The sequence below is a fragment of the Phocoena sinus genome, chromosome 19, assembly GCF_008692025.1.
Source record: "Phocoena sinus isolate mPhoSin1 chromosome 19, mPhoSin1.pri, whole genome shotgun sequence".
Taxonomy (NCBI): Eukaryota; Metazoa; Chordata; class Mammalia; order Artiodactyla; family Phocoenidae; genus Phocoena; species Phocoena sinus.
This window is the reverse complement of record NC_045781.1, coordinates 30102189-30128951: the sequence shown is the minus strand read 5'-3', so window position 1 is coordinate 30128951 and position 26763 is coordinate 30102189. Positions and strand designations below refer to the sequence as shown.

The window sequence follows — 26763 nt, the reverse complement described above, 5'->3', positions numbered from 1 at the left end:
CCACCTTTGGAGCAGGTTCTCCAGGGGCACACAGAAGTCTTTTAGAACAACCTTTGACTCCCCCTGATTCCTTCTTTACCTTTGAAAAACGGGCAGATCTTCCACACGGTGGCTGCCCCTTCCCGGTTGTACTGGCCCAGAGCCAGCTCCATGTAGAACAGGGGCATGCCAGCGATGATGAGGAACAGGGTGTACGGGATCAGAAAGGCACCTGGAAGACACAGAAGCAGAGCGTGAGCCCCTAGATCCCTGCTCAGCCTTGGGCCTGCCCCTCAGAGTGCGTGGACCCATGTCAGCCAGAGCTGTGAGGGTCCTCATTCATGTCACCCGGCCACTTCTCAAGGGATGCCTTGTGGTAGGTAAATCAGAGCAATTAATACAAATAGCCATAACATAATAATAGTTATAGCAGTAGTCATAATCATAATCATAATAATGAGGGTCTGTGCTCAAATTAGTAAAATCTGTGTTCATCAAAGCTAAATAGGCTTGGGCTTCCCTGGTGGCACAGTGGTTAAGAATCTGCCTACCAATGCAGGGGACATGGGTTTGAGCCCTGGTCTGGGAAGATCCCACATGCCGCGGAGCAACTAAGCCCATGAGCCACAGCTACTGAGCCTGTGCTCTAGAGCCTGAAAGCCACAACTACTGAAGTCCGTGCACCTGGAGCCCGTGCTCCACAAGAGAAGCCACCGCAATGAGAAGCCCACGCACCGCAACGAAGAGTAGCCCCCACTTGCTGCAACTAGAGAAAGCCATGCACAGCAACAAAAGAACCAAAGCAGCCAAAAGTAAATTTAAAAAAATAATTAAAAAAAAAAGCTAAATAGGCTTGTTTCTTGCAGGATTCTCCTAGCCTTTGATACACAAGCACAAGCTGTGACGGGCTATGAGGAAGATCAGGTGCAGTCTTTACCAAATTAATTTCAACATAGAACCCTTTCTTTCATGAATCACAACTCTGGGGAATGCCAATCACCCCAAACCCTTCCTTTTATAGGTAAGGCAATTGAGGCCAGAGAGGGAGAGACAGTGCCCAGAGTTACATATGACTGAGTTTTCATTTTGCTCATGTCTATATCAGTTTAAGGTCACCTCGGGTTTTCCCAAACATGACCTCACTGGATTGTCCTTAGTCGCACATCAGCTCATAGAAATAATCAGAGAGGGTCATTATTTCCCCCCAGGGGAAATTGAAGGCACAGAAGGGAGTCGAATTGGTTTTGTTTGCACTGTTGCTAAGTGACAGAATCAGGATTCGCATTCATGTCTTCCAACCATCAAGCTCACTCTGTTACTGCTGGCTGAAGGTAAACAAACACCGGATCAAAGAGGTCAGAGGCTCAAGTCTCTGACCAGGGAAGATGCCCACCCAGAACACTGCCGAAGCTACAGGGAACCCTTGGCAATGGGCAGCAGCAAGTCCCTGGGATAATTCCTGGTAGAATTAGACACGTCTGAGTTCCAGAGACAGTTCTCAGTACGCCTGGTAGCCTGGGGTGAGCTTAACGGGCTGTGACGCCGTGAGGTGACTCACAGGGGTACTTGCCACGTCAGCCTAGGCTGCTCCTTGGCCTGGTGCAACCGGAGGTGGCCAGGCCAGATCCACACTCCTCCCGCCATTGGCCTTTGGCTGAGATGTCGTAACCTTGGAAACCAAACACTCTCTGACCCGCCCACACTAGGAAAATGCAGAAACCGAGAAATGCGTAACGATGATAATATTAGGAATATAATATTCCCTACTGTGTTCCCGGCACTGTGTTCCATGCAATATCTCATTCCATCTTCACAACAACCCTAAAAGTATTACTACCGCCATTTTACAGATGTGGAAACCGGGGCACCAGGCTAGCAGAGAACTGTGGCAAAGTCACATGCACCCAGGGTCGAACTCCCCCAGCTACTCAGACTGTCAGTCTCCACTTTCCTCCCAGGGCTTCCCCTCAGGAAGCCCAGGGCTCTTAGGGACAAAGCATGAAGTTTTGGCCGCAGTGCTCTGAGACCCAGTCCTTCTGAAGCAGGAGATGGACTAGCAGGGTGGGCAGTAGGGAAGAAACCACTGGAACATGAGTACCTCCTATGTATCAAGCAGGGCACTGGGCACTGGACATCTGTGATCCCATTTATCCTACCCAGAAACCATCTCAGGTGGCAACTGCTATACCCATTTTTCAGAGGAGGAAACTGAGGCTTGGTGACTTGTCTAAATTCACCCAACTGGTCAGTGATAGATCTGAGATTTGGGCCCAGGTCTGCCTGGCTCCAGAGCTCCAGAGCCATTCCCAAAATATTCTGTTGATTCTAGAATATCCCAGCCTCGATGGAGGACATGAGTCTGCATAGAGGCTTGGTGGAGGGTGATCTGAAACTGGGACTCTGGGGCCAGCTGAGCCAGCTGGTCTGCTGGTCATGGGCTGGTCCAAGCCTCCAGCCCCTGCTCCAGGCTGGACTTCTTTGAAACGGTCACATGCCAACCTCTCTCTTCCCCTCCTCATTTCTACTCTCAATCTCCACCCTTCTCTTTCCCCACACAGAGAGGGCTAGTGTGGCACTGGAACCCACATCTGTTCACGCTGCTGATAGCAATGCCGGTGATGCTGATGGAGGTCGGGGTGGTGGTGGTGACGGTGGAGCTGGTGAAAGTAACAAGTACCATTTATTGAGCTCCGTTATATGCCAAGCCACACACTAAGTTTTTGCATAATTATTCCTTTAAAACCACCCCTGAGAATTACCACCAATCCCATGTAAAAGATGAGGAAACTGAGGCTTAGAAAGGTCAAGATGCTTGTCCAAACTAGTAAGTATGCTTGCTTGGCTCCACATCTGGATCTGTTGGAGCCCCACTCTGCCTTGTGGCCACCTGTCACTGCCCTTGGGGGCCTGGAGCCAGAGAGTAAGGGAAATAGATGTATTAGAGTATTTAACAGGCCTGAAGACTGAAGTCAGTGGTCCAAGGGATAACAGGGAAGGAAAAAGCCAGGAGTCATGGCTCAGATCTCGGCACTGTGGTTTGCCCCTGTCAACTAAATGCTCTTTTCTACAACCAGAGGAAAAAGCAACATCAGCCCATTCATCAGGGATCTCACACTGGCCAGTTTTCTCAACTCTAACCCTCTGGGTGGCACTGCCAACAGGTCGGTAAATTGCCCAGTTGTACGTAAATAACCCTCTTGTGCTGGCTGGGAGTTCCAGTGGAAGGAGAGGAGGAAAGATTATGGGTCTGCACAAGCCCAAGACTCTTCCAAGTGCATTTGATGCGGGGCAGCCAAAGCTTCAGGTGGTAACAGATGGGGAACGTTCAAGAATGTTGGAATGGCTGAGTATGAATGAAAACCAGAAAGCTGCCCAGTGGCCAGTGTCTTATTCTAAAAGAGGACATCGACCAGGGAGATGGCCTAAGCCCCCTTGCAGAAAGATCTGGAGGAAGCCAGGACAGAGCTGAAGAGTCAGAAAGAGGTTTCAGGGGTGCCTGAGGTCAGCTAAGGATGCTTCTCCTAGAAACAGCCCTGCAGCAGCTCCTGGGACACCGAGGCTGGTTGCAAACTTACTAGAAGGTACTGCTCTGCAAGGCCCATAAGTGCCACATTCCCACGGCCCTGCCTCATCTCCATGCGTGGCAGTGTCAGCTTCATCCAGCCTCATGCAGGGCCAGAGAGCTGAGAACCTGAGGAGCTACAGGCCCAGAATCCTGGCTCTGGAATGCTCTGGCTGGGCTGACAGGGGCAGACCTCCCGAGGGTCTCAGTTCCTAGGGGTCTCCAACATTCGCACACGTACACAGATGCACACCTGTACATCTTCATGCAAAGGTACACACGGATTCTGCACGTCAACACACTCACACGAACACAGGAAGAAAAGACTGTCAACTGCGAAAGGGACTCCAACCCGCGGCCTTTGGATAAATTCAGTAAGAAAAGCATCTGTCTGGCACACACTGCCTGATGCCGCCCCGCCATTAGAGAGGAACCCTACTGGTCAGAGAGGGGCTCTGGACTCCTCTGTGCAAATGTCAAGTCCTCAGAAAAGGGAAGCCAGTGGTCACTCAGTTCAGATGGGAAGTGCTGGAGCAGACCCCTGGTGGATGAGGAGGACCCCAGGGGAGGGGACAGGATGCCTGTGGGAGGTGGCTCAGCAAGAGGAGGTGTGGGCCAGGCCTGGTGTGAGGGTGGAGAGACTGTGATCAGGGAGGGGCTGCAGGAGGGACAGGAGGGTCCCTTGAGACCTCACTGGCCCAGCTTCCCAGTTGGGGGAGGGTAGGATTCCTCAAACTGGCCACATCCTGATATATTAAGAAGTGAAAACCCACAGGACTGTTCGCCTGGTGCCTGTAGCTCAGCTATGGGTTGTCACTGCCCGTGGCTTTCACCAGAATTCCAAGAAAAAGTTAGTCAATGCCTACGGTAGCCAGATTTGTCCCCGCTTCCCAGGTACCCCAAGGGTATAGACATCAGGGTGCAAAAGAAGGTGAGATTTCAGTAGAGACAGGGCTGCATGCAGCAGGCCCACCCGACTTGTAGAAATGGGGACAAGAGCACCGGTGGAGACTTACCCTGCGATATCCACATATTTAAAGGTGACAACTCAGGCCACAGCTGTTAAACCAAACCTGCTCTATCATCTTACCTTGACAACTCAGCATGGTTCTATTATAAAGTTCAAATCTGGAATCCCCAGTTCTTGGAGCTTTGCGCTGGAGTGTGGAGGCCTGGAGGGAGCCCGCACCCTGCTTCATCCCCACCTCAGCTCCAACCAGCAGTGTGTGAGGCCTTTTGCACGTACGTGTGGACTCTTGTGCCCACATGTCTAAGCTCTGTCCACAGCCTCTGCAGACAGGGGGCTTCTGGCTTCCCCTTGGGCCTGGGGCTGTGCAGACCTATAACACAGTCCAGGCTGGGGAAGCAGGGTCCAGGTAAGAGGACCTTGTAGACTGGGGTGGGTGGATGTTGGAGTGTTTGGGCAGGGAATTCCGGAGTCCAGGTACATGGAGTTTGATGGGGGTTAGAATCAGTGCTCTGAGTGGGCAGGCCCTCTCAGCCCTGGCGTGGGGGAGGCAGAGAGGAGGGCAGATCAGGGCACAGGGCCCAGGGCAGACCCCCTGTCTCTGCTCTGGACTCCTGACACAGAACTCCTAAAACCCTTGTAACTTCCTGAGTGATGGGGGTGACAGGAGCATCTTATGCAGAGCTCCTAAATCCCTGGGAATTTTCTGGGTGATGGGAGTGTCTTTTGTTCTAATGAAGCCACTCTTGGTGGGCTTCTAGATGGGGGCTGGTCCCCAGAAAGATCAAGCCATGATTAGGGGCTTAGGACTTTCAGCCCCACGCCCACCCTCCAGGGAAGGAAGAGGGGCTAGAGATTGAGTGAATATCGATCAGGCCCTTGTGAGGAGGCTTCATAAATATCCCGAACGTAGGGGGTTTGGAAAGCTTCCGGACTGATGCACTGGTGAGCACGTGCACATACTGGGAGGGTGGTGCACCCCATCTCCACGGGCTCAGACGCTCCTGAACCCAGGACCCTTCCATACCTCACCCCTTGCGTACTTCTTCACCTGGCTCTTTACCTGTACCCTTCATAATAGCCTTTATAACAAACTGGCAAATGTTTCTCTGAGTTCTGTGAGCTGTTATAGCAAATTATCAAACCTGCAGAGGGGGTCATGGGAACCCCTGATTATAGCCGGTTGGTCAGAAGCACAGGTGACATCTTGACCCTTGTGGCTGGCCTTTGAAGTGAGAGAATTCTTGTGAGACTGAGCCCTAACCTGTGGGGTCTGCACTAACTCCAGGTGGTGTCAGAATTGAATGGTAGGACACCCACCCCAAAGTTGGAGGATGGGTTGGTGTTAAGAAAAACCCCACTTATTTGGTGTCAAAAGACTGTAGAATGTGTACAAAAACGGAGTTTTCCTCTTACCCCCTTGCCTCGATCTGAGGCAATCCTGGCCCCCAACCATGCTATTTATGGCTTTGTGACCTCGAGCCAATGTGACTTCTCTGAGCTTTGGTTCCCCCTTTGTAAGGGGGGATAATACCTGCATCACTGGTTTGCTGTGATCATTAGAGATAATGGAGGTGAAGTCCCTGGCACTGAGGTGCTCTGTAAATGGGAAGCATGTCCTGCCATCACACGTAAGAGCAGCTGAGATGCGCCTTTGTACACTGGAAACCACAAGCTAGAGATCGCCCGTGAGGTTGACGGTGGCCGGGTCCTCTGCAGAGCACAGCACAGAAGCTCCCAGCACAGAAGGATTTTGAGGCAAGTTGCTTGGGCAACTCATGCCCCGATCCCAAGCGAGGCTGGCTACTCCTCCTCGTGTCCAAACAAGATTGCTGACCACGAGGAGTAGATCCAAGGATTCCCTGAGGCCACAGCCAGCCCCATGAGCAAAAAGGGCTCTGGCGGTACTGCCCAGATGCTCCTTCAAGAATGAAGGACCTGTTCCCCTGCAGCTGGGACTGCTCAGCCCTCAGCTGCAGCCCTTTGGGAATTGCCTCGGCTGAAGCCAGCTGCCTCACCCAAGGCCACATTCCCTTCCCAGGGCAGCTGGCATCCAATGACCGATGGACCCTGGGGCATACAGTCCTGGCCCCCTCACCCCAACTCAGGACCAGTCTGAAGGGCCATCCCAGCTTCAGAGGACACCATGGTCAGCTGAGGCTTTGCTGACCCTGGCAGCCCAACCTCTCTGTCTGGCCAGCTCTGCTTCCTCCCTTCTCCTAAATCCCTGTCGCTGCAGCCTCCACTTACTGCCTTCATTCTGTCCTCCAGAACAAAACAAATCAGACTTCTCCAAAGCAATCCTTTGTGCCCTTTGGGTGCCAGGTGTAGGGTCCCCCTCTGAGTCTTTGCCAGTGGCCATTTCTGTAAGGAACCATGCCTGTTCCTATAACAAATCACGCCCAGGTCATTCAAGTTTGTCAACACGGACTCTCTGCCACAGGTAGGGTAGCTGAGCCATGTGGTGTCAACTTGTGTCTTCTCTGCCCCAAGACTGACCTTCTCCTTAGGACCCTCAGCGACCACTGTGGGGCTCTGCCCACTGGCCTCAGAGTTCCCGGGACCTCAGCCCAAGTGGAGTCTTGTACCTCTTCACTCCATCCCCTGCACTCTACCGAGACTAGCCAGCAGCATTTATACACGCCTCTACATAAGCCTCTGCTATTCCAAGAGGGGATTCTACAGAATGATCTACCAAGTGACGAGGACCGCCTTTTCTGGTCCCACAAGGGGTTGCTCCCTCATCTTCACTTTGGGTTCTTCCAGCTGATCTCTGGACCCTAGTTCTGAGAGAAGGACAGTTCCAATGAGGAAACATGCTTGCTCCTCTGGTAGATTAAACCCCGCCCCTCTAAGGAGGTCAGTGGGGGTGAAATTCAGGGAAATTGGAGTTGAGGCTACCCCTCCTCCTGTGACAATTCTCCCTCCGTGTCAACTTTTCAGGATCTGACTTGATTCTTACTAATGAAGCTCCTCGAAGATTCTGGTTTCCCATCTCTTCCATCCTGGTCTCTTTAAGAGGAACAAATTACAGGGTGTTTGGAACGGTCAGAACTATATTAGAGAAGGAAATATAACTCACAAAGAACAGAGTGGAACCTCACCTCCCTGATTTGGGATATAGCACCTCCAATAACAGAATTGAAAATGACGTTAACTTGTAGAATACCTGTAATAGACTATGAACTCCCTAAAGGCAGGGATTGCCTTTTGCTCATCTCTATATTCCTGGCATATGACAGGCATTTAGTAAGTGGGGTTTTTTTGTTAAATAAATGGATCCCGGCAGTGACTCACACAGAGGATGCAGCTAATGAAAGCCCCGGGGCCTTTCTCCACTTGTGCTGTGGCCTAATCCTTACTTAGGCAGTTGGGTTTGGGACCACAAGGCAGGATGTAACATTTATCCCTATGAAATCCCACCTTGTTGAAAACAGTCCCTCTAGATCTTTTTGGCCAGCTCAGAGCAATGGGCCAAATCATGCTGGTAATGCCAGATCACAGTCTCAGCTCCAGCCCCTGAAGAATGCCTCATTCCTGCAAACTTCTTAGCCGGAGGGCCATACCAGCTGGCTGGCTCATGTACATCTGAGCTGAAAAATCAGCCTCAGGCTTGGCAAGCTCGGGGTGTAGATGGCCCCCTGCAGCCAGGCCCAACGCGAGGGCGATGAGTTTGCAAACTCCTGCCTTTTGTACCCGTCACCGCCTCTTACTTGACCTCAAGAACCCCAGATATTTTGGCCAAGAGGATTCCCAAAGGTCTGTGGGTACCAGAGGCCCTGAGCTCACTTGAGGAAGGAAGGGAACCCCATTTGGGACCCAGAACTACATATCTCACGGGACCCGTGTTAATCCCCATTTTCCAGGTAGGGAAAAAAGTGGGATAAGGTTAGGCTGTTAGAAACCCCAGGCCCAAGTGTGACCACTTTCCAGCCTTATATCCCTTCTAACTTCCTCTTAGAATCAAATCTGCTCCAAAATCAGGACCCTGCCCTACTCCTGTATCTAGCCTGGGTCTAGCAGTTAAAAATCATTGAACAATAAAAATAACAGCAACAACTTCATTTATTGAGCCCCTACTACGTGTCAGACACTGTTGTAAGTACTTTGCTTATATTATATCTAATGTCATATCACCCTGTGGGGAGAGGCAGTCACCTTCCTTTTCTGCACAAGGAAACTGAGATCCAAAAAGGACGAGTGCTTTGTCCGAGGCCACACTTCTGGGAAGTGTCAGGCTCAGATTCAAACTCAGGTCTGTCTGAACTTAAAGGACATCTCTCTGACAGCTCAGAGATGTCAGCCGGACACATCTCAAACAGAAGCGTTCATTTACAAAGGATAATTCAGAGTGGCCTCTTCCATGGCAAGGAGACAGACACGGGGACTCGATGGATCTGTCCACTCCTCCCTGGGGACCAACACAGGCCTGGCCAAGACCACAGGAGCGGAGGACCTTGGAAAGAGCCCCACTGACACCGCCTCCCTGTTTGAGATGGTTCTGAACAAAGCCTTGGAATTTCCAAGAGTGGCTTTCCCGGCTAGAAGGAAGCCACTTGCCCCCGTGCATCCCAGCAGCTGGCTTATGGGAGGATGTTCGGACAGGTTGATCTTTCTCAGTAATTCATTCAAAAAATATTAGCCAAAAAAATATATATATTAGCCAGGGGCCTAAACTATTGGCACCTTTATCATTTCAAAACATCCTCCAGTCTGGGCCAGCATGAACAGCTGGACTTGGAGGTTACCGTGTTAATACTGGCACCAGAAGAGAACACAGCCTGTTAAATAACAGGGTGCGTGAGTCCTGGCTTGGGTGCAGTGCTGAGCCAGGCATTGGAGAGGGATGGATCTTGGGGGTCATCCAAGCTCACCTCCAGCTGTAGCAGGGAACTTGAGCTCAGAGAGAGTGACAGAGATGGGATTTGAACTTGGGTCTTTGGGCTGCTTCTAGAATTACAGGATATCCACCTGCCAACCTGCTTGCCCATCTCTAGGGCTGACTTTATAATTGCTGGATGGGAATTGATCCACAAGGAGCAGCCAGGAGGTCTCAGCAGAGACAAAGCCCAGAAGGAGCCAGCCAAGCATCCCCTGGAGGGGTGCAGAGTAAGAACAGGAGCTGCCTCAGACCCTGAGATGTGGGACTGCACCGCTCCATTGTGCCAGCCGTAGACATCCTAGCCAGAAATGGAAATTCACTCGTATAACTTCCCCACCCCGTAGCCTGCCAGCCACGGTCTCCATAGCCTGGCCCCAACTTGCCTCTTCACCCTTATCTCTCCCGGCTCGCCCTTCTGCCAGTCTGCACTCCTAATCTCAGAGACGATCCCTCCTGCATTCTTGAACACCTAGTACACCTGCTCCCTTCCCCAGGCTTGTACGCGCTCCATCCGTCCCAAGGAGCTGAGTTCCAACCACACAGCTCACTTCCTCTGAGTCTTTCCTAAGCAGCCTCTCCTCAGGCCTTTAGAGCACATGACACCTCTCCCATCCATCTCACGCATCATCGCGAGGATGTGAATAAGAGGTGGCAGCTATCTTTACTAAGGCCGTACTTCACGTCAGGCCCTCCACAGCATTATCACATTGAGTCCTCACAACAACCCTCTGAGTTGAACACCATTGTTTCCATTTGACAGATGAGGAAACAAAGGCTTGGAGAGGTGCCCAATGTCACACAGCTAGAAGCTGGAACCCAGGACTCCACAGCCAGGGCTTCTGATCTCTAGGTGCCAACCCCGCCTCCCACCAGCACAGGCTGCCTCACTTTGTTAGCTCCTGCCGGTGGAGTTGGGGGTTCTGCTGTTCCTGGGTAGGCATTAGGTCTCTGAGGGCTTGAACCATTTCATTCATTTTTTTCATCCAACAGAAGTTTGTCGGGCACCTTCTACCACATTGCCAGGATCTAGCCTTTATCTTGGGCATTAGAAATACAGGCATGAAAAAGCCACAGTCTCTGCTCTCAGTGTGCCCCCGTCTGTTTGGAAGACAGACTCACAAAGAGACAAATGACTCAACAACTCAGGATGGGTGATGTGCAGGGCTAGCAAGCCTAGGAGAGGGAGCTTCTGGCCAACTTCACCTAAAAATTGGAACGTGTGACAGATGTGCTGTGTTTGGTGCCCTGGGCGCCTGGTACAGACTACCTTGCATACAGCAGGCACTGTCAGTTGGTGGTGGTGGCCAAGTGAGCGGACAGTGTCAGTGAAAGCCCCAGAATATCCATCTAGCTGATGTGTTCAATTGGCCATCTGGGGTGCTTTTAGTTTCAACAGATACTTATAACAATGGAAATGATGTGTAGTGCATGACAATGAAGCCCTTAGATGACTAGAGCTCCTGGCAGGCAGAAGTGGTGGTTAATACATCTAGGTGACCCCTGCAGAGCCTAGCACTGTAGCTCATGCCAAGAGGAACCCAATCAGTATTGCTGATTAATGACAGAACCTTCTGCTGTCTAGGGACACGCAGCCTCGGACAGTCATGCAGGACATGCTAGACAGAGTGTCCTAGGTTTTCTTAGTCTGTCTTTTATTCCTCATCTCCCTGTCTGCTAAAAATACAGAGAACCTGCATTTCCTCCCTCCTTGAGTCCAAAGGGCCAGAATGCTTAAACCTGACCAGAAATTCTTGAGAAGCTACAGCAGTCAAACGAGGAAAAGTTTCACCTCTGGATCATCTGTTTTCCATTCCTCACCCAAAGCAAGTGTCCAGAGTACACACTGAAGCAATCAGCAGGGGCCCAGACCCTATGGAACAAAGTCATGAGCTTTCCCTCCAGCTCCAAACCCTCACCCTACCTCCCTCTGACCCCCTGGAGTCCTGAGCCAGAGCCCCTGCCAGGCAGATGGCCCAGTGGATAGAAAAGTGTTTTGGTTGCTGGTGGCCACCCCTTTGCCGACTTCTTCCTCTGGGTCATTTTCCCAGGCTCTCTACAGGGTACTCCTGAGCCCATCCCAGCAAAGGGGGCAGGTCTGGGGTGGTTTGGGCAAAAGCTCTCAGGAAGGAGTTAGGGCTTTAGGCTCCAGTATCCTGCCCCCTGGGCTGCTTCCCCCAGGACTCTGCCCCCTGAGTAGGCGATAGTTGATTTCAAGGCTCTCATCCCAGGGCAGACAGTAATCGGTCACCCAGCAGGGGGAGGGGGAGAGAGCCTGGTTGCTGGACTGGGGTCTCCTCCAGGCCTTCCTCCCACTCCACCCTGCAACGTGGCCAGGACCCCAGGAGGTAGAGGCTTCATCCCAATCACCCAGGCCTCCTGTCTCAAGGACCAGGCCAGTTCTTGGTACCCACTGATGCAATCCCGCCTAGGCTGTGTGCTCTGGTCCCTCCAGCCAAAGGACCACCAACCCGAGAGTGGAGTTCTCTCTGCCACTAGCTTCTCTTTATGTGTCTCTGTTCCAGGGTTTCTGTCCCCAAGGGAGCAGGGCCTCCCAAGTGCCTTCAGGGTACCCAAGTCCTTTATCAAACCTGGAGCGCTGGAGTTGGGGTCACCGTGGGCACTTTTGGCGCCCAGTCAAGAGCTCTCCACCTCCCTTCCTGCGGACCATCAAAAAGTCAGAGTTCCTCACCCAACCTGGTCCTTCCACGCATGCGCCTATCACCGTCCAAAGTCATGCCTCGATTTCCCTGTTCCACAGGGGATTCCTTTTTCCGTGAGCCCTATCCAGTCCCTTCCTGCGTCCCAGACTTGCCCTTCTGCCTCCTCTTCTCTGTGTGTATCCCAGCTCCTCTCCCGGCCACCGCTGTGGACTTCAGGTAGCCTCCCAAGTACAAACCCCCAACCCCTCAGGGGGCTCACCTCCACCGTTCTTGTAGCAGAGATAGGGGAAGCGCCACACGTTGGCCAGGTCTACGGCGAAGCCGACCACCGACAGCAGAAAGTCGATTTTCTTGCCCCAGGTCTCCCGGGGCTGCTCGTCGCCGTCGCGGGATGCCAGGAGGCACTGGACGCCGTTGCGCTCTTTCACCACCAAGAGTTCTGCAGCTTTGCGCTTCCGCTGGGGCTGCTCCGACCCCGGGTCCGCCCCGCTGTTCTCAGGCTGCACCTGTGGGTTCATCCGCGCCAGAAGCATGGGTGCGGCTGGCGAGAGGGGAGTCGGCGATACTGGGAGCACGCCGAGGCTCTGCTGGAATCAAAGGAAAAGATGCGGTCACTGGGCCCTTCCACCCTGCCTGCGCCTCCCGAGGCCTCCCGGGAGCGCCGGGATACTGTGGTCGGCGCGCGCTGAGCGGACGCAAGGTTCCTAGAAAAGGGCGCGCGTCTGTTGGAAAAATTTGGAAGCAGAGGTAGTGGGGCGCCCGACTGGGACGGCACTTGGAGGTGGAGACCACCCCTGCCGCCCTAGGGGTCCTGCTAGGCACCCTGCAGCTCTTCCCTCATTCACCCGCTCTCTCTTGTCCCCAAACGGCGGAGTTTGGACACGTCCAGGCAGAGGTTTCCCAGGGCGGTGACCCGGCCGGGTGCAGCTGGCTGCCCCCTACCCTCAGCTCGGGTCTGAGCCACGTCCGAAAGTCCCAGGGGTCTCCCCGGACACTTATTACTTCTGTACTTCAAACTCGCTGGCACCCTACCTCTGCGCATCCCAACCTGGGCCTCCCCAGCACACCTATCTCGGTTCCGCGCGCAGGGCGCACTCACGTGTTCGGCGGCGACGGGATCCCGGCTGCCGTGCGCCCTGCTTGCCTGCTCCGGACCCGCCTCGCCTCGCCTCGCCTCGCCTCGCCTGGCTGTGGGGCGCGGGCTGGGGCTGGGCTCCGCCGCGTGGCGCTCGGGCGCGGCCTGAGGAGCGCTGAAAGCGCGGGGCGGCCGGCGGGGCGCAGGCTGGCTGGTTCTGACCGAGCCGGGCGGGGGCCGGGCTGGTAATGTAGCCTGCGCCCCAGGTAACGCGCCGATTGCATTAACCCAGCGCCGGGCCCGCTCTGTCTGGAGCCTGTTAGCGCTAATGGAGACTGACAGCGCGGCCGGGGATGGGCAGGGGCGGGAACGCGGCGCGGGCTCGGGGGACGGCGGGAGTCCCGCTCCCGGCGACTCACGGGACCCGGGCGCCCATTCCCGTTGCAGCACGCACTGGGACACCAGACTCAGCTCCTGGGGGCACCAGGCTCTGACCTCTGACTACGGGAAGAGAGCGAGACTCTCAGAAATAGTATCTGAGTCGCGGGGACCGGGAAAAGACTGGGGAGATCAACGACGGTTCAGTACCAGCTCTGTCATCCGCCGCAGGCCACTTAAACCACCTGGCCAGAGTTTCTCCCACAACAAAATGGGAATGTTCTGTTCAGTGCCTAGGAAGGCACGCTGAAGGCCTGCAGGCCATTGGGTGGGTTTTGTTTAGCTGGCTCGAATTGAAAGGTCACAACTGGGCACTTACTCCTTCGTCTGTTTGTTACGGGCAGGCTAGCAAGGGATTTGAGGTTGTGACCCCTGTTGTATGAGGCTTAGAGTCGCTATTCATTCATTTATTCACCCATTCATGCACCCCTTTGCTCACGTGTTCCTACATATGCCTTTTATGTGCCAGACACTGTTCTAGTCTCTTGAGACACATTAGTGGACAACTCAGTCAAAAATCCCTTAAAAAAAAAAAAAATCCCTGACATGATGGTGTTTACAATCTGTCATGGGGAGTCAGGGGAAAACAAGAAACATAACAAGTAAACACATTATTATATAGTATATCAGAAGGTGATCTGTACTATGAGAGGATAGGGAGTGCTGTGTGGCGGGAGGGTGCCGTTGCAGTGTGACCAGGGAACTTGAGAAGGCGCGTTTAAACAAGTAAAGGAGTGAGCCATTTGGACCCGATATTCATTCATTCGTTTACCTGTTGGTTAATTTATTCATTCATCAGTAGATGCTGATCACCTGCTCTATGCCTGAAGCGTGCTGGCTGGTGGAGCTATGGAGATAGTCCCTGGCTTTAAGGAGCTCTCAGTCCAGTGTGTAAAGGGTTGATCGCAAATCAGCGTGGTCAGAATTAGTTGTGACCACAAGGGTGTGGAAATTGGGCGCAGCTGAATTAGCGAGTAAGGGGTTGGGTGGTGATCCAAGAAGGCCTCACAGAGGTGACAACTCTTAAGCAGGATAGGTAGGAGTTTGAATAAGCCCAGGCACACCGACCTTTCTTTCGTTTAAACATTCCAAGCTCAAACCCACCTCAGGACCTTTACACTTGCTGTTTCCTCTGCCTGAGTTGTTCAGGTCTCAGTTCAGTGGTCCCTTCCTGACCACTCAAATTTAAAGTGTATGCCCACTCTCTATCACATCACCCTATCATCCTGTTTTATTCCTTTCATTACATCACTATCCAAATTTTAAAATTTGCTTATCTATTATATGTCTCCTCTTGGTGGCTTATGAGCTCCGTGAGGGCAGGGATCTTGGCTGTCCTATACACTACCATATTCCTAATATCTGAATGAATTAATGGTGGTGCATGAGGGTGTTTAGAGCATTTTCATCAGGGTGACCAGCATGACAGATGTCCTCTGTGAAGGATGCAGAGAGAAGAGAAAGGGAAAAATAGTGGGGTGGTGGGTCAGCCTTGGCCTTCTGGAGGCTGCTGGTCAGAGAAAGGAGGAGGTTTCAGGAGGAAAGCCTGGAACCACACCCATCAAGGACGTTCATCTCCTCTGACCCGTGGACAATTTTGATAAGCCTGTGAGGAAAGCAGGAATGGAATCATCTTTCCAATCTGGGGGGTCAGGAAACTGTGGCTGTGAAGTCTCACAGGTTGGAAGTGACAGAGTTGAAATGAGAACCCAGGTCTCCTGGCTCCCAGCCTGTGTCTCCTCCACCAGCTTATGGATGGAGACACGCAGAATCTCTCTGGGAGTCATCTTCCCCTCCTCTCTTCTACCCCATGTCCCATCCAACTGGTCCTGAGAATCCCACCTTTAAGTCTGCTACGAAGCCTCATTCCCACTGCTGCAGCATCCCCACAGAGGGTCCCCACCCATCGCCTTCCACTGCAGCAGCCTCCTCGCTGGTTACCCCGTGTCCGGTATCTTTCCAGCCACATGATATTCACCAGCTGCCAGAGCCTTTTCTAAAACTCATCTGATCACCTCACTCTTCTGCATAAAACTCCTCTGAGAGACAACAACACATCAACGTGATTTAATTAACCCTGAATTTGAGGTAATTTTATTTTCTTCTTTATACTTCTCTTTATCTGACAACTTTTCTACAATGAGCATTTGATACTTATGCAATCAGAAAAAAGATAATTTCTTAAAATCTTCCAATCTTTCCAAGATAATATCAAGACACCTTCAGCTGTACAGACAAGATTCTGCCTGCCTATTTAACCATATCTCTTGCTATTCCAACTCCCTCCTCATTCTTCTTAAAATTCCTTTACCATCTCCAAATTGTGCTTTATTCTCCAGCAACATGAGAGATACTCAACTATTAATAGTTCCTTGGACACCTTGTGCCTTTTTACACTTGTGGATTTTTAAGTAGGCTGTCCATCTTCCTCTTGTCTACCTGGAGAACTCCTATTCATCCTTTAAAATCTCAGACGTCACCTCCACTGTAAAGCCTTCCCTGATAACCGCCTCCCACAATAGAGTAAACTCCCCCTTTATATTGCTTTGTATTTTTGCCTAGTACTTTATCTGTGTGACTTCCCTACTAGGGAAAAGGACAGTACCTGATATATCCTGTTACATAGCTTGCACTCCAGAAATGTGTACACAACAGAACTAGGAGAGATCTCAATTGTTGGCTGGGTTTGGTGTCTTTGGTTGGGGTTTTTTCTGTTGGTTCTTCCAGAAACAGAACCTGAAACAAAGAATTGAATTCAAGAAGTTTATTTAGGAGGGGATACTGGAAGCACTGATAGAGGAGGGGGGAGGTAAGAAAGGGAAGGAACCCAACAGAGGGGACGTTAAAAAGCAGTTACTACCAAATATAAAATCGATAGCTAGTGGGAAGCAGCCACATAGCACAGGGAGATCAGCTCGGTGCTTTGTGACCACCTAGAGGGATGGGATAAGGAGGGTGGGAGGGAGACGCCAGAGGGAGGAGATATGGGGATATATGTATATGTATGGCTGATTCACCTGGTTATAAAGCAGAAACTAACACACCATTTGTAGAGTAATTATACTCCAATAAATATGTTTAAAAAAAAAGCAGTTATGGCTGTGGGCAGCTGTTGGTCAGTCCTGCTGGGAACTTCTGGGAGACAGCATTGACCATGCCTCGGAGTTGTCCCATCCCTGGGCGAGGAAGCTGGAGTATTTATCCATGAAGGCTGCTCCCTTCAGCCTTCCCTGGAAGGGCGCTAACTTCCCGGCATTCCCAGCCTGTCTGTGTGTGGGCTGAGCGGGCTCCTGTTGCCAGAAAAAGTCTCCCATCAGAGTCCCAGGTACGGGCAGTAGGAAGCTTGTGGGTCAGGTCTGCATTGGCAGGAATAGTGGATGATGAGTGGTGTTGGTGAGGCAGTGGAAGTGTTCACTACTGAGATGGACGGAGACACCCTCCCATACATGCACATCACTGGAGGGGCCACCAGCAAGTCCTGAGGGTTCCACTTTGTGGTTTCAGAGACTTCTGGAGGACAGCAGTGAGGATACCAGCCCGCGGCTGTGCTGAAGGGGAAGACATCTCTCTCCATCTCTGGCCCAGACTCCCTGCCCTCAGTTCCAAGAGCCATGGGGCCATGTGGCTTCTCTCTGTGCCCTGCCTCCTGCCCCTCCAGGTGGCCTGAGGGCAAGTGGGTGGGCAGGCGACTGGAGCATTATCAGAGCTAACGGGATCCCTGGGGAGGCGTCACTTCCACTTACCACGGCACTTGGTGACACAGGCCATGGGCACAAGGTGATGGCTGGTGCTGTCAGCCCAGCTCTGGCCATCTCCCTGCAGACACCAAGACCCTGACACACAAAGGCTGGTCTGGAGGTTATTTGGAATCCAAGTGGCTCAGTCCTGGAAGTGTCCTGAGGATACTATCAGAACCTGCACCTCTATTGCACTGATGAGGAAAATAAGGCCAGAGAGGAGGAGAGGTTCGCCTGTACATTTCCTCCCTTCCTTCTTTCCTCCTTCGCTCCTTCCTTCCCATCTTCCTTCTCTCTCTCTCTCTCTCTCTCTCTCTCTCTCTCTCTCTTTCTTTCTGTTTCTTTTTTTTCATCTTTTGATCAGGGGCATTAGACCGATGTCCCTGCCACTGACCTGCCCTGCGTCATTGGTCATGGGTATAGGTTAAACTGCATTTACAAATAGCAAAAAAGTGTCCTCAGTAAAAGACCCCTAGGAGCTGAAATCAGTCTCCTTCAGGACACCTCCCACTAAAGTCCCCCAGGTGTCCCTGAGGCTTCCAGCCTACCCCGATGGGACTCATCTGGGTTAGAAGAGTCTAAGGACTCTTCTCTACGGAGCTCCTACCCCACCTGGGACTACATCCGGGCACAGGCATTAAAGAGCGTCTATCCATCATTGACGATGGATACAACCATTTACATCCCCTGACTGGATCTAAATACAGACCGACATCTCCACACAGGTAATAAATGGCACCTGGAACTCCCGTGTCCAAGATAGAATTCTTGGTGACCCCTTGCTGACCTGCATGCACACCTGTTCCTCCTCACCTCCCTCATTCCAGGCGATGGCATATTTTTCCTTGTAGATCCTCAGAGGCCAAAAACCTTGGAGTCCTCTTTCTCACGTTCCCACAACCAATCCTACTGCAAACTCTGTTGGCTCCGAATCAGATCCCACCTCCACACCTCCAAGGTCGCCACCCTGTTCCAGGCTATGTCATCCCTCACCTGGATTACTGTGGCAGCCTCTGAATGGCCTCCCTCACTTCTCCCTTTGCCCCCTGAAGTTTAAGCTCTACACAGCCACCAGGAAGACCTTTTGGAAGCGAGTTCAGATCCTATTCCTCCCTCTATCCAATGGCTCCCATCTCATTCAGAATAGAATTTGAAGCCCTTCCACGGGTGAGATGGATGAATGAGTAAACCATCCTTTTGTGGATTTGCCAACACAAGCCTGGCCAAGCCTCGTGACCCTCTATGGGATGGACAGAGGCACTAGCTGGTGGGGTGGCAGAAAAAGCACAAGGCTGGGAGTCAGCACCCTGGGTTCTGACTCCTGCTCTGCTGCTTTCGGGCTTTTTGGCGAGGGCCAAGTCCATCAGCAAGATGCGGAGGGACAGTAGGAAGAAGAAAGACAGACAGAAGTTATGTCAGGACTGGAACTGCAGAAGGAGAAAGGAAAGGAGATGTTCGAGGCAAAGGAACTCAGTCTCCTGGGAGGAAAGGAGGACCTCCCTCTTCTGCATGAGCCACCACATACATCCTTTGGCCTGAGGTGGTCACGTGAGTTATGGGGACAGAGGACTCACACCTGGTTTATGTCCTGTTCCAAGGCAGAGGGGGGTTGAGGTCAGCTGACCAGGATGAGCCGTAATCAGGCTGACACAAGGCCTCTGTCCATCATGGGGATGAATATTAGAGCAGGATGGGACCACAGAAACCTTCATGCCCAGGTGTACTCTGTTAGAAGACCAGACACTCCTTAGATAACCCGATGAATGTGGACTCTCCCAGAAATATGCATGCACACATGGTATTTTAAAATTTAGTGTGAAATTTCTCATACATAAGAAAAAGTGTATAAAAATATATGAACAATTTATAGTTTAAGTATCAATAATATGAACATACAAGAACCCACCCTGTTGGATTAAGAAATAGACCATTTCCGATACCCTATGAGCCCCTGTGTGCCCCACTCCAAGGTAACCACTTTCCTGTATTTAGCAACTCATCAATTTCTTTGTTTTTCTTTACAGTATTGTCACCTATGAATCTATTCCTAACAATATATTGTTTAGTTTTATCCTTCTTTGAACTTTATCTAAAAGGAATCATACTACAGATACTGTTCTGTGACTCCTTTGGCTTGAATACAATATTTTTGAGATTCATCCATGATGATGGAGTTAGCTGTAGTTCACTCATTTTCACTGTTGTATGTATTCATTCTACTGTCTGAATTATAACAATTTGTTTATTCATTCAGCTATTGAAGGACATTTGGATTGTTTCTAGTTTTTTAAATATTTTGGACAATGCTGCCTAGAAACTTTTGTACAGACAGCTTCTATGCCCATGTGCAAGTTTCTCTAGGCTCTATACTTAGTGAAGTGCTGGTGTGCAGAGTATGTGTTTGTTCAGCTTTATCAAATAATGTCAAACTATTTTCTAAAGTGGTACCAGCTGAAACTCTAACACTGTTATTTCTTCACTTCCAATTTCTTTACATCCTCGCCAACCCTTGGCATTATCTGGCTTTTATTTTTTACCAATCTTTAAGATGTGATTTTGGGAATTCCCTGGTGGACCAGTGGTTAAGACTTGGCACTTTCACTGCAGTGGCCCAGGTTCAATCCCTGGTCAGGGAACGAAGATACTGCAAGCCGCACGGCGCAGCCAAAAAACAAAAAAAAAGATGTGATTTTAACATGCATTTCTCTGACTTCCAATGACCTGGACCATCTTTTCACATACGTGTGGGTCATTTATGTTTCTTTTTTTCTGTGACATGATGACATGTTGTCTGTACAATTTTGTGTTGGCTTGTTTTTTTCTTATTGATTCACAGTAGTTCTTAATATACTGGGCCCAAATCTTTGTCACTTGTCACTTACGTTGCAAACATCTTGTCTTGGTTGTGTAAGTCTTTTTTCTCTATATGGTGATTTTGATAGAGGTTATTCATTTTAATGTATTTTAATGCAGCAATGCATTAAAATACATTATGTATTTATTTCAGAAACCCTTCCCTACCTGATATTTTCCTAACCTATAAATTTTGATACTTTTTCCCTTCATATTTATATCATTAATCCACATGGAGTTGATTTTGTGTAGGATGTGAGGTAGGGATTCCACTTCACTAGTTTTCATATGAATCACTGATAAACTGTCGTGGCCCATTCATTAAGTACTTCTATCTTTTCTGCTCTGATTGGCAGAGAATGCTCACTCACCAACCAAGTCTCCTTGTACAGTTGCGTTTGTTTCTGGGCTCTTCATTCTGCCCCATTGGTCGGTTTTCTGTGTCCAAGCAATACCACATTGTCTGGATTAACATTGTTTTCCAGGTACAAACTTTCAGTCATAAGGTGACTAAGTTCTAGGGCTCTAAAGTATGGCATGGTGACTATAGCTAACAACACTCTATTGTATATTTGAAATATGCAGAGAGTAGATCTTACATATTTCATCGCACACACACAAAAGGTAACTATGTGAGGTGATGGATGTGTCAATTAACTTAATTATGGTAACCATATCATATTGTATATGTATATCAAACCATCACGTTGTACACTTTAAATATATACAACTTTTTGTGAATTATACCCCAATAAAGCTGGGAAAACAAACAAACAACTTTGCCACATAATAAGTTTTTCCATCTGATGGGGCAAGACTCTCCACCTCTTTTTCTTTGGAAGTGTCTTGGCAAACTCTTCTCTGCAAATTTCAGAATCAGCTTGCTGAGTTCCATGAAAAATCCCATTGGAATTTCAACTGTGATTACATTGAATCTATAGATCAATTTGGGGAGAATTGACATTTTTTTTTTACAGTATTCAGTATTCCTATCCAAGATAAGTATTCCTTATCTCTGTGTATTTGTCATTTTTAATGTACACAGCATTTTAAATAGAGGTTTAGGGGACTTGCAGATTCCTGCATGGACTCCATCTCAGAATCCCTGACATGACTGCCCACTAGTCCCTGTGCTCTGTTTTCTTTTCCATCAGGAAACATTCCCCAGTGGTGTCACTAGTCATACATAATACATACACTTACAGCTACCTTCCCACCCCCTCCCCGCTTGTCTCTCTGGCCCTCTGATACCTATTCCTCAGAAACTTACCAAGTTAACCTTTTTCTGCAGTCTGGAGAGGGAGAATGGGTAAAAGCAGGAACTTAGGAGCCATATTGCATGAATTTTAATCTTGTCTCCACACTTACTATCTGTGAAATCTTGGTCAAGTTCTCCTTGTCTCAGTTTCCTCGTCTGTAAAATGGATAAGATGGTGATGCCAAATAGGACTTACCTCATAGAACTGTTGAGAGGATTAAATGAATAAATACAGGCAAAGCATTTAGAACAGTGCCCGGTATAGCATATGTGTTACTGCTTCTTGCTGTTGTTTCAAAAACTTTAATGTCTCCACATCTGTGGGAGGCGGGGATCATCTTCAGAATTTTAAGTTAGGTCTATCTGACTTCAAATTCCGAGGCTGGGGGACTTCCCTGGTGGTCCAGTGGTAAAGAATCTGCCTTACAATGCAGGAGATGCGGGTTCCATGCCTGGTCAGGGAACTAAGATCCCACATACTGTGGGGCAACCCGCACACGGCAACTACTGAGCTAGCGCGCCTCATCTAGAGCCCGCCATACTGCAAACGCTCTGGAACCCGCGCACTACAACTACAGAGCCCACACACCTTGGAGCCTGTGCGCCACAACTAGAGAAGAGGAAAAACCCGTGCACCACAACTAGAGAGAAGCCTGCGCACGACAGGGAAGAACTTGCGCGCTGCAACGAAAGACCCCACGTGCCTCAACTAAGACCCAACGCAGCCAAAAAAAAATTCCGAGACTGGGATGAAGTAGCAAATATGGGTTGGTATAACAGCTATGAGTGTGGATTTGGAGTTTAAAAAAAAAAAGCTGGGTGGGTTCAAAACTTGCCTCACCATTTACCTGCTGAGTGACTTTGGTTTCTGAGCCTCAGGTTTCCCACCTGTAAAATGGGGATAACACAGCTATTAAATAAAACAATCAATGGGAAAGACTTGGTAACACTACAGGAAGGGACTCATTTATCAACGCTCTGTGACGTCAGTTACAGTCACGTCCTTGAAAGTAATCTGCTTCTTCCTAGAGTTCTGTTGCCTCTTTGCCACTTTCCCAGTTCACATTAGTCTAGCAGATTGTTCAAAGTGCAGATTCCTGGGCCGGCCCCAGAAATTTAGATTCGGTGGAACTGCATCTGCCTGTCTGTGGCATGTTTAATTCCTGTTTTAAAAAAATATAATTCCAGTATTAGTGATATGTTTCATAAGCACAGTCCCAGTTTGAGAGTGGCTATAGCGATTCACACTGGCTTTGCCCTACCTGAGTGCCGTCTTTCCCGAGCACCGGGGCTTCTTCCATTTGCTCTGGCTACACTTAGCAAAAAACTCACAACCACTTCCTGGCCGAGCTGTCTTCTCCCTGGGAGGGGTGAACGGGTGCCCTCTAGGGCATGGAAGGAGAAGAGCTGCTTCCTGCTCACTGTCTAAGGGACAGTTGTAGAGGTACCAGGAGCAGCCATAGAACCCCCAGAGCAGGTGTATGGGATGGGCAAGGGGATGGAGGTGGGAACTGCACCCTCATCAAGGTGATTGTCAGGAGGCCTCAGCCCAAGGAAGCCAAGGGCTGTGGGATCTGCCCCCAGCCTGGGCTGGTCCTGCTCCGCCCCTCGTGCCAGGAACCTGAATCTAATAAGCCACTTAGTGACGGCAGCACAAGCAGTAGCCACACTCTGTGCACCACAGACGGAAAACACCAGCCTGAGGCACGCCCGTACTAAGCCCGTCTCCTCCTCTGCCTGTACCCTTGACCCCCAAGATGAAAGCTGAGTGGTTTTAGGGCAAGAGCAGGGAAACTAGAGAGCAGGGCTCAGGGTAGTGATTTTCTGCCCCTCTTTATGGTAACCACCATCACCCTCCCCTCCTAGTTTCTCGGGAGACCCCTGACACACTGGCCTCCTTTATGTGACAAGCAGGCAGAGTGGCACTCAACTTTCATACTAACTGCTTGGGGCTTCAAATCCTGGCTCTGTTGCTTACTAGTTGTGTCAGCCTGGGCTGATGCGTGCCTCAGTGTTCTATACAATGGTGCTCATCATAGTAGTTATCTCACAGGGTACTCGTAAGGCTTAAATGCATCATGACTGCTAAACGCTTCGTGTTGGGCACATACTAAATACACAAAAGACATTTGCTATATATTTGGCAGTCTTTCCATTCATTGGTTTTAGGTACCACGCTAAGTATTATTTCATATAATACTCACTATTATTATCCCCATTTTACAGATTAAAGAATTAATGGTATTAACCAATAAAATTTTTAAAAAATTTTCAGAAAGAACAATAATGGTGAAAGTGGTTAAATGCCTTGCCCAGGGTCACATGGGTAGGATGGGACAGAGGGTGGGATTTGAACCTAGAACTAGGCTGGCTCCAGGGCACACGTTCTTAACCATTGTTCTATCCTGGTGGCTCAGGGTCTCCCTCTTTGGTCCCCACCTTCTTCATCCTCCTCACCTTCTCACCTTCCCCCTTCCCCACTCAAGCTTCCCATTCTCAGCAGGGCTCCTCTCGCTTTTTGCCTGGGAACCCGGAGTCTGTGGCTGATGCAGTTCTGAACCCCAGCATTGTCTGTTTGCAGCCACCATCTTCTCTGGCCCTTTCTCCTCAGAGCTGGAGTCCTTCCCTCTCCAAGGCTTACCTCCTCTCCACTCCAGGCCCTTATGTCCCCCCCACCTCTGGGACCTGCCCCAACACCATCCTGTTTCTCTTCTACTTCTCTTCTCTCCTCCCCTTCCCTCTGTCCTACCCAGGTCTTCTCCACCTGATGGCATCCCCCCTCCTTAGTGGTGTATCACGCTCCTTTTCCCTTCCTCCCAGGTAACTCGAAGAAGAACCCCCCACTCACAGCTTCCGTGCCTCACCCCCAACTCCCAGGGTCACACAGAACAAGCGCTCAGACTCTGACTCCTGACATGTGGTCCAGGGCTCTTCCCACATGCCACATCTTCTCTGTGGAGCATTATCAGACTAGGTAGTCTGGCACACCCTGAAGGGATGAAACAAGGGACTGGGAAGCTGAGATGAGGAGGCTGGCGAGACTTTGAGGTCTTGGTGGAGGAGGGTCCAGGCTGGGCAGAATTCTGGGTGACAGAGTCGAACACAGGTCATCAATAGGTCATCCCTGCTTATTCCAGGGGACACAGAAACGCACATACTAACCCTCCAATGCACTGCTTTCCTTGTGAGGAGACCAGGTAGCCAGTTCATACTGCCCAGGCATAGATGGGGGCTGTTGAGTTGAAGTCAGTCCAGGACACTCGGACACCCCCGCAAATATACTGCATATTTCTGCTTGCGTGTGTGCCGGGGAGTATGAGGAAAGGGGGTGGTAAAGGGGCTTGTGGCCTTAGGAGACTGCGGGAAAGACCTGCTGTCCTCATGGGGGGACATGCAGTCAGAGAGGGGAGGTGGCAGTTATATTCTCTGTGACCCAAGAGCAGGATCAAAGCCCATAAACACACACTGCAGGGAGTCAGCCCCCAGCTCCCTGGAGCACAGGAGGGGGCTTAAAGAGCTGTACCGGGGTGGACGAGGCCCCCCCTCCCAGGCATGAGGGCCTGGCTCCCAGAGGCATCCGGGCTGAGCCCCAGCGTGAGAACAAATCACATGGTGGGGATTGTGTGCCTGACAGTTTTCCAGGCACTCATGAGGCCTGGGAGGGGGGTCGCAGGAGGAAGGGGGCTTTTCCTCAAGGCTTTCCCAATTCTGCCAATCATTGCTAATCATTTTACTAATAATAATCCCTCCACTTTTGCCTCCCTGTCTCCCAGCCCACTCCTAACAAGACCTACTCCACTCCCCAAACCACTTAGAAGGCAGGACAGCCAGGGCTTAGAGGGACCTCGCTACCCTTTCCTGAAGTAGAGCAGCACAATGGGTCGTGAGATGTTGATGATTTAGGCCCATGCAGCCCCTGCTTTAAATGGCTTTGCCTCATATAGGAAGATAGTGTGACCCCCTTCCCACTGTAATAGAGAAGAACAAATCTGACTCCATATTGGATCTGTTTCTTCTGTTTTAACCTTTGTATTCTATTGCTTTTGCTTCCAGTTAAGAATGTTGTCTACAGCCTGAAATATACAGCACAGCCCATTCTCAAGGCCGTGACCTTTAAGGGTATAATACTTTCCCATTCATATAGAGATAAAAAGTTGCAGAACAGAGAGAATAACGTTTTCTTCCTTGGAGGTTTACAGGAACATCCTGACCTGACCTACATGGACAGCTACAAGAACAAACGATTCTGACACCAAGAAGTTTGCAAGAACAAGCCACGCTCCTCCCTCACCTTGTCTTTAAAAATGCTTTGCTGAAAACCCTTCGAGGAGTTTGGGGTCTTTCAGGCATGAGCCACCTGTTCTCCTTGCATGGCCCTGCAATAAACCTTTCTCTGATCCAAACTCCAACATTTCATTTGGTAACACCATGTCCTTTTAACCCTGACTATTGAAGTAGCACCTCTCTCTCCTTCACTGATCCCCATTTCAACAGAGGGAAGCCGGGCTCAGGATCAGACCCTTCTAGCCCAAACAGTGTCAAAGTACAATTGAATAACAGCGTTTCATCTCATTGAATATCTATTGTTACGCTTACCATCTATTTATAGCATGTGGTAGTGGTTTTTGATTTCTGATATTATATAAAGTTTCTTTCATTATTTATTACTTAATGATTTTAAACTTATGACATATCTCAGACTTACATAAAATTATAGACACTCCTATAACAAACAACTAACTAACTTAAGAAATAAAAACATTAGAAATATGGTCAAAGTTCCTGAGTCTCTTTCCCAATTGTATTCCTCTCCCTCCCACCTGCCCTGGCCTGCCGCCATCCTTATATAATGTTGATTATTCCCAAGCATGTATTTATGTTTTCACTAGACGGATGATAGATTGATATGTAGATGGATGGATGGATGGATAAAGACAGAGATAGATATAGGGATATATAACTAAAATTGTATGTGTATACTCCTAAAATTATCTTACATATACGTGTGTGTGTCTATGAGGCTTAACACACACAGAAAAATACAGAAAAGTGCGATAATTACTAGTGCACTTTTTTACATAATGAATATACTTAAAAAAAAATGACCAGCACCCCAGAATTCCCCCTTTGTACCCCCTCTCCGTCACCATCTCCTCCCTCCTCCCCTCTAATGTCATGGACTAGTTTTGCCTGTCTAAACAACAGAAAGTATCGTTTTTGCTTTTTTTTTTTAGTTTCTGCTTTATAGCAAAGTGAATCAGCTATACATATACATATATCCCCATATCTCCTCCCTCTTGCGTCTCCCTCTCACCCTCCCTATCCCACCCCTCTAGGTGGTCACATAGCACC

General features: G+C 49.9%; 1 protein-coding gene across 22 annotated transcripts in view; it reads right to left on the bottom strand.

Moving 5' to 3' along the window:
* Positions 1–26763, bottom strand: part of SLC6A2 (solute carrier family 6 member 2) — a 70457-nt gene that overhangs the window by 26500 nt on the left and 17194 nt on the right. For 2 of the 22 annotated variants that reach the window (XR_004346962.1, XR_004346960.1), the window contains exons 2-7: positions 22260–22299; positions 20957–21567; positions 18877–19025; positions 16169–16299; positions 12310–12637; positions 80–211 (exon numbers count right to left, since the gene is read on the bottom strand). Coding sequence is in view for 3 of the 22 variants with exons in the window: in XM_032613492.1 (XP_032469383.1) it covers positions 80–211; positions 12310–12637; positions 16169–16299; positions 18877–19025; positions 20957–21117 (901 nt within the window). In the remaining 19 variants the exon portion in view is untranslated. Of the gene's footprint in view, positions 1–79; positions 212–12309; positions 16300–16580; positions 26702–26763 lie in introns of those variants that run through there. The other 20 variants (XR_004346959.1, XR_004346958.1, XR_004346966.1 and 17 more) reach the window with 19 other exon arrangements.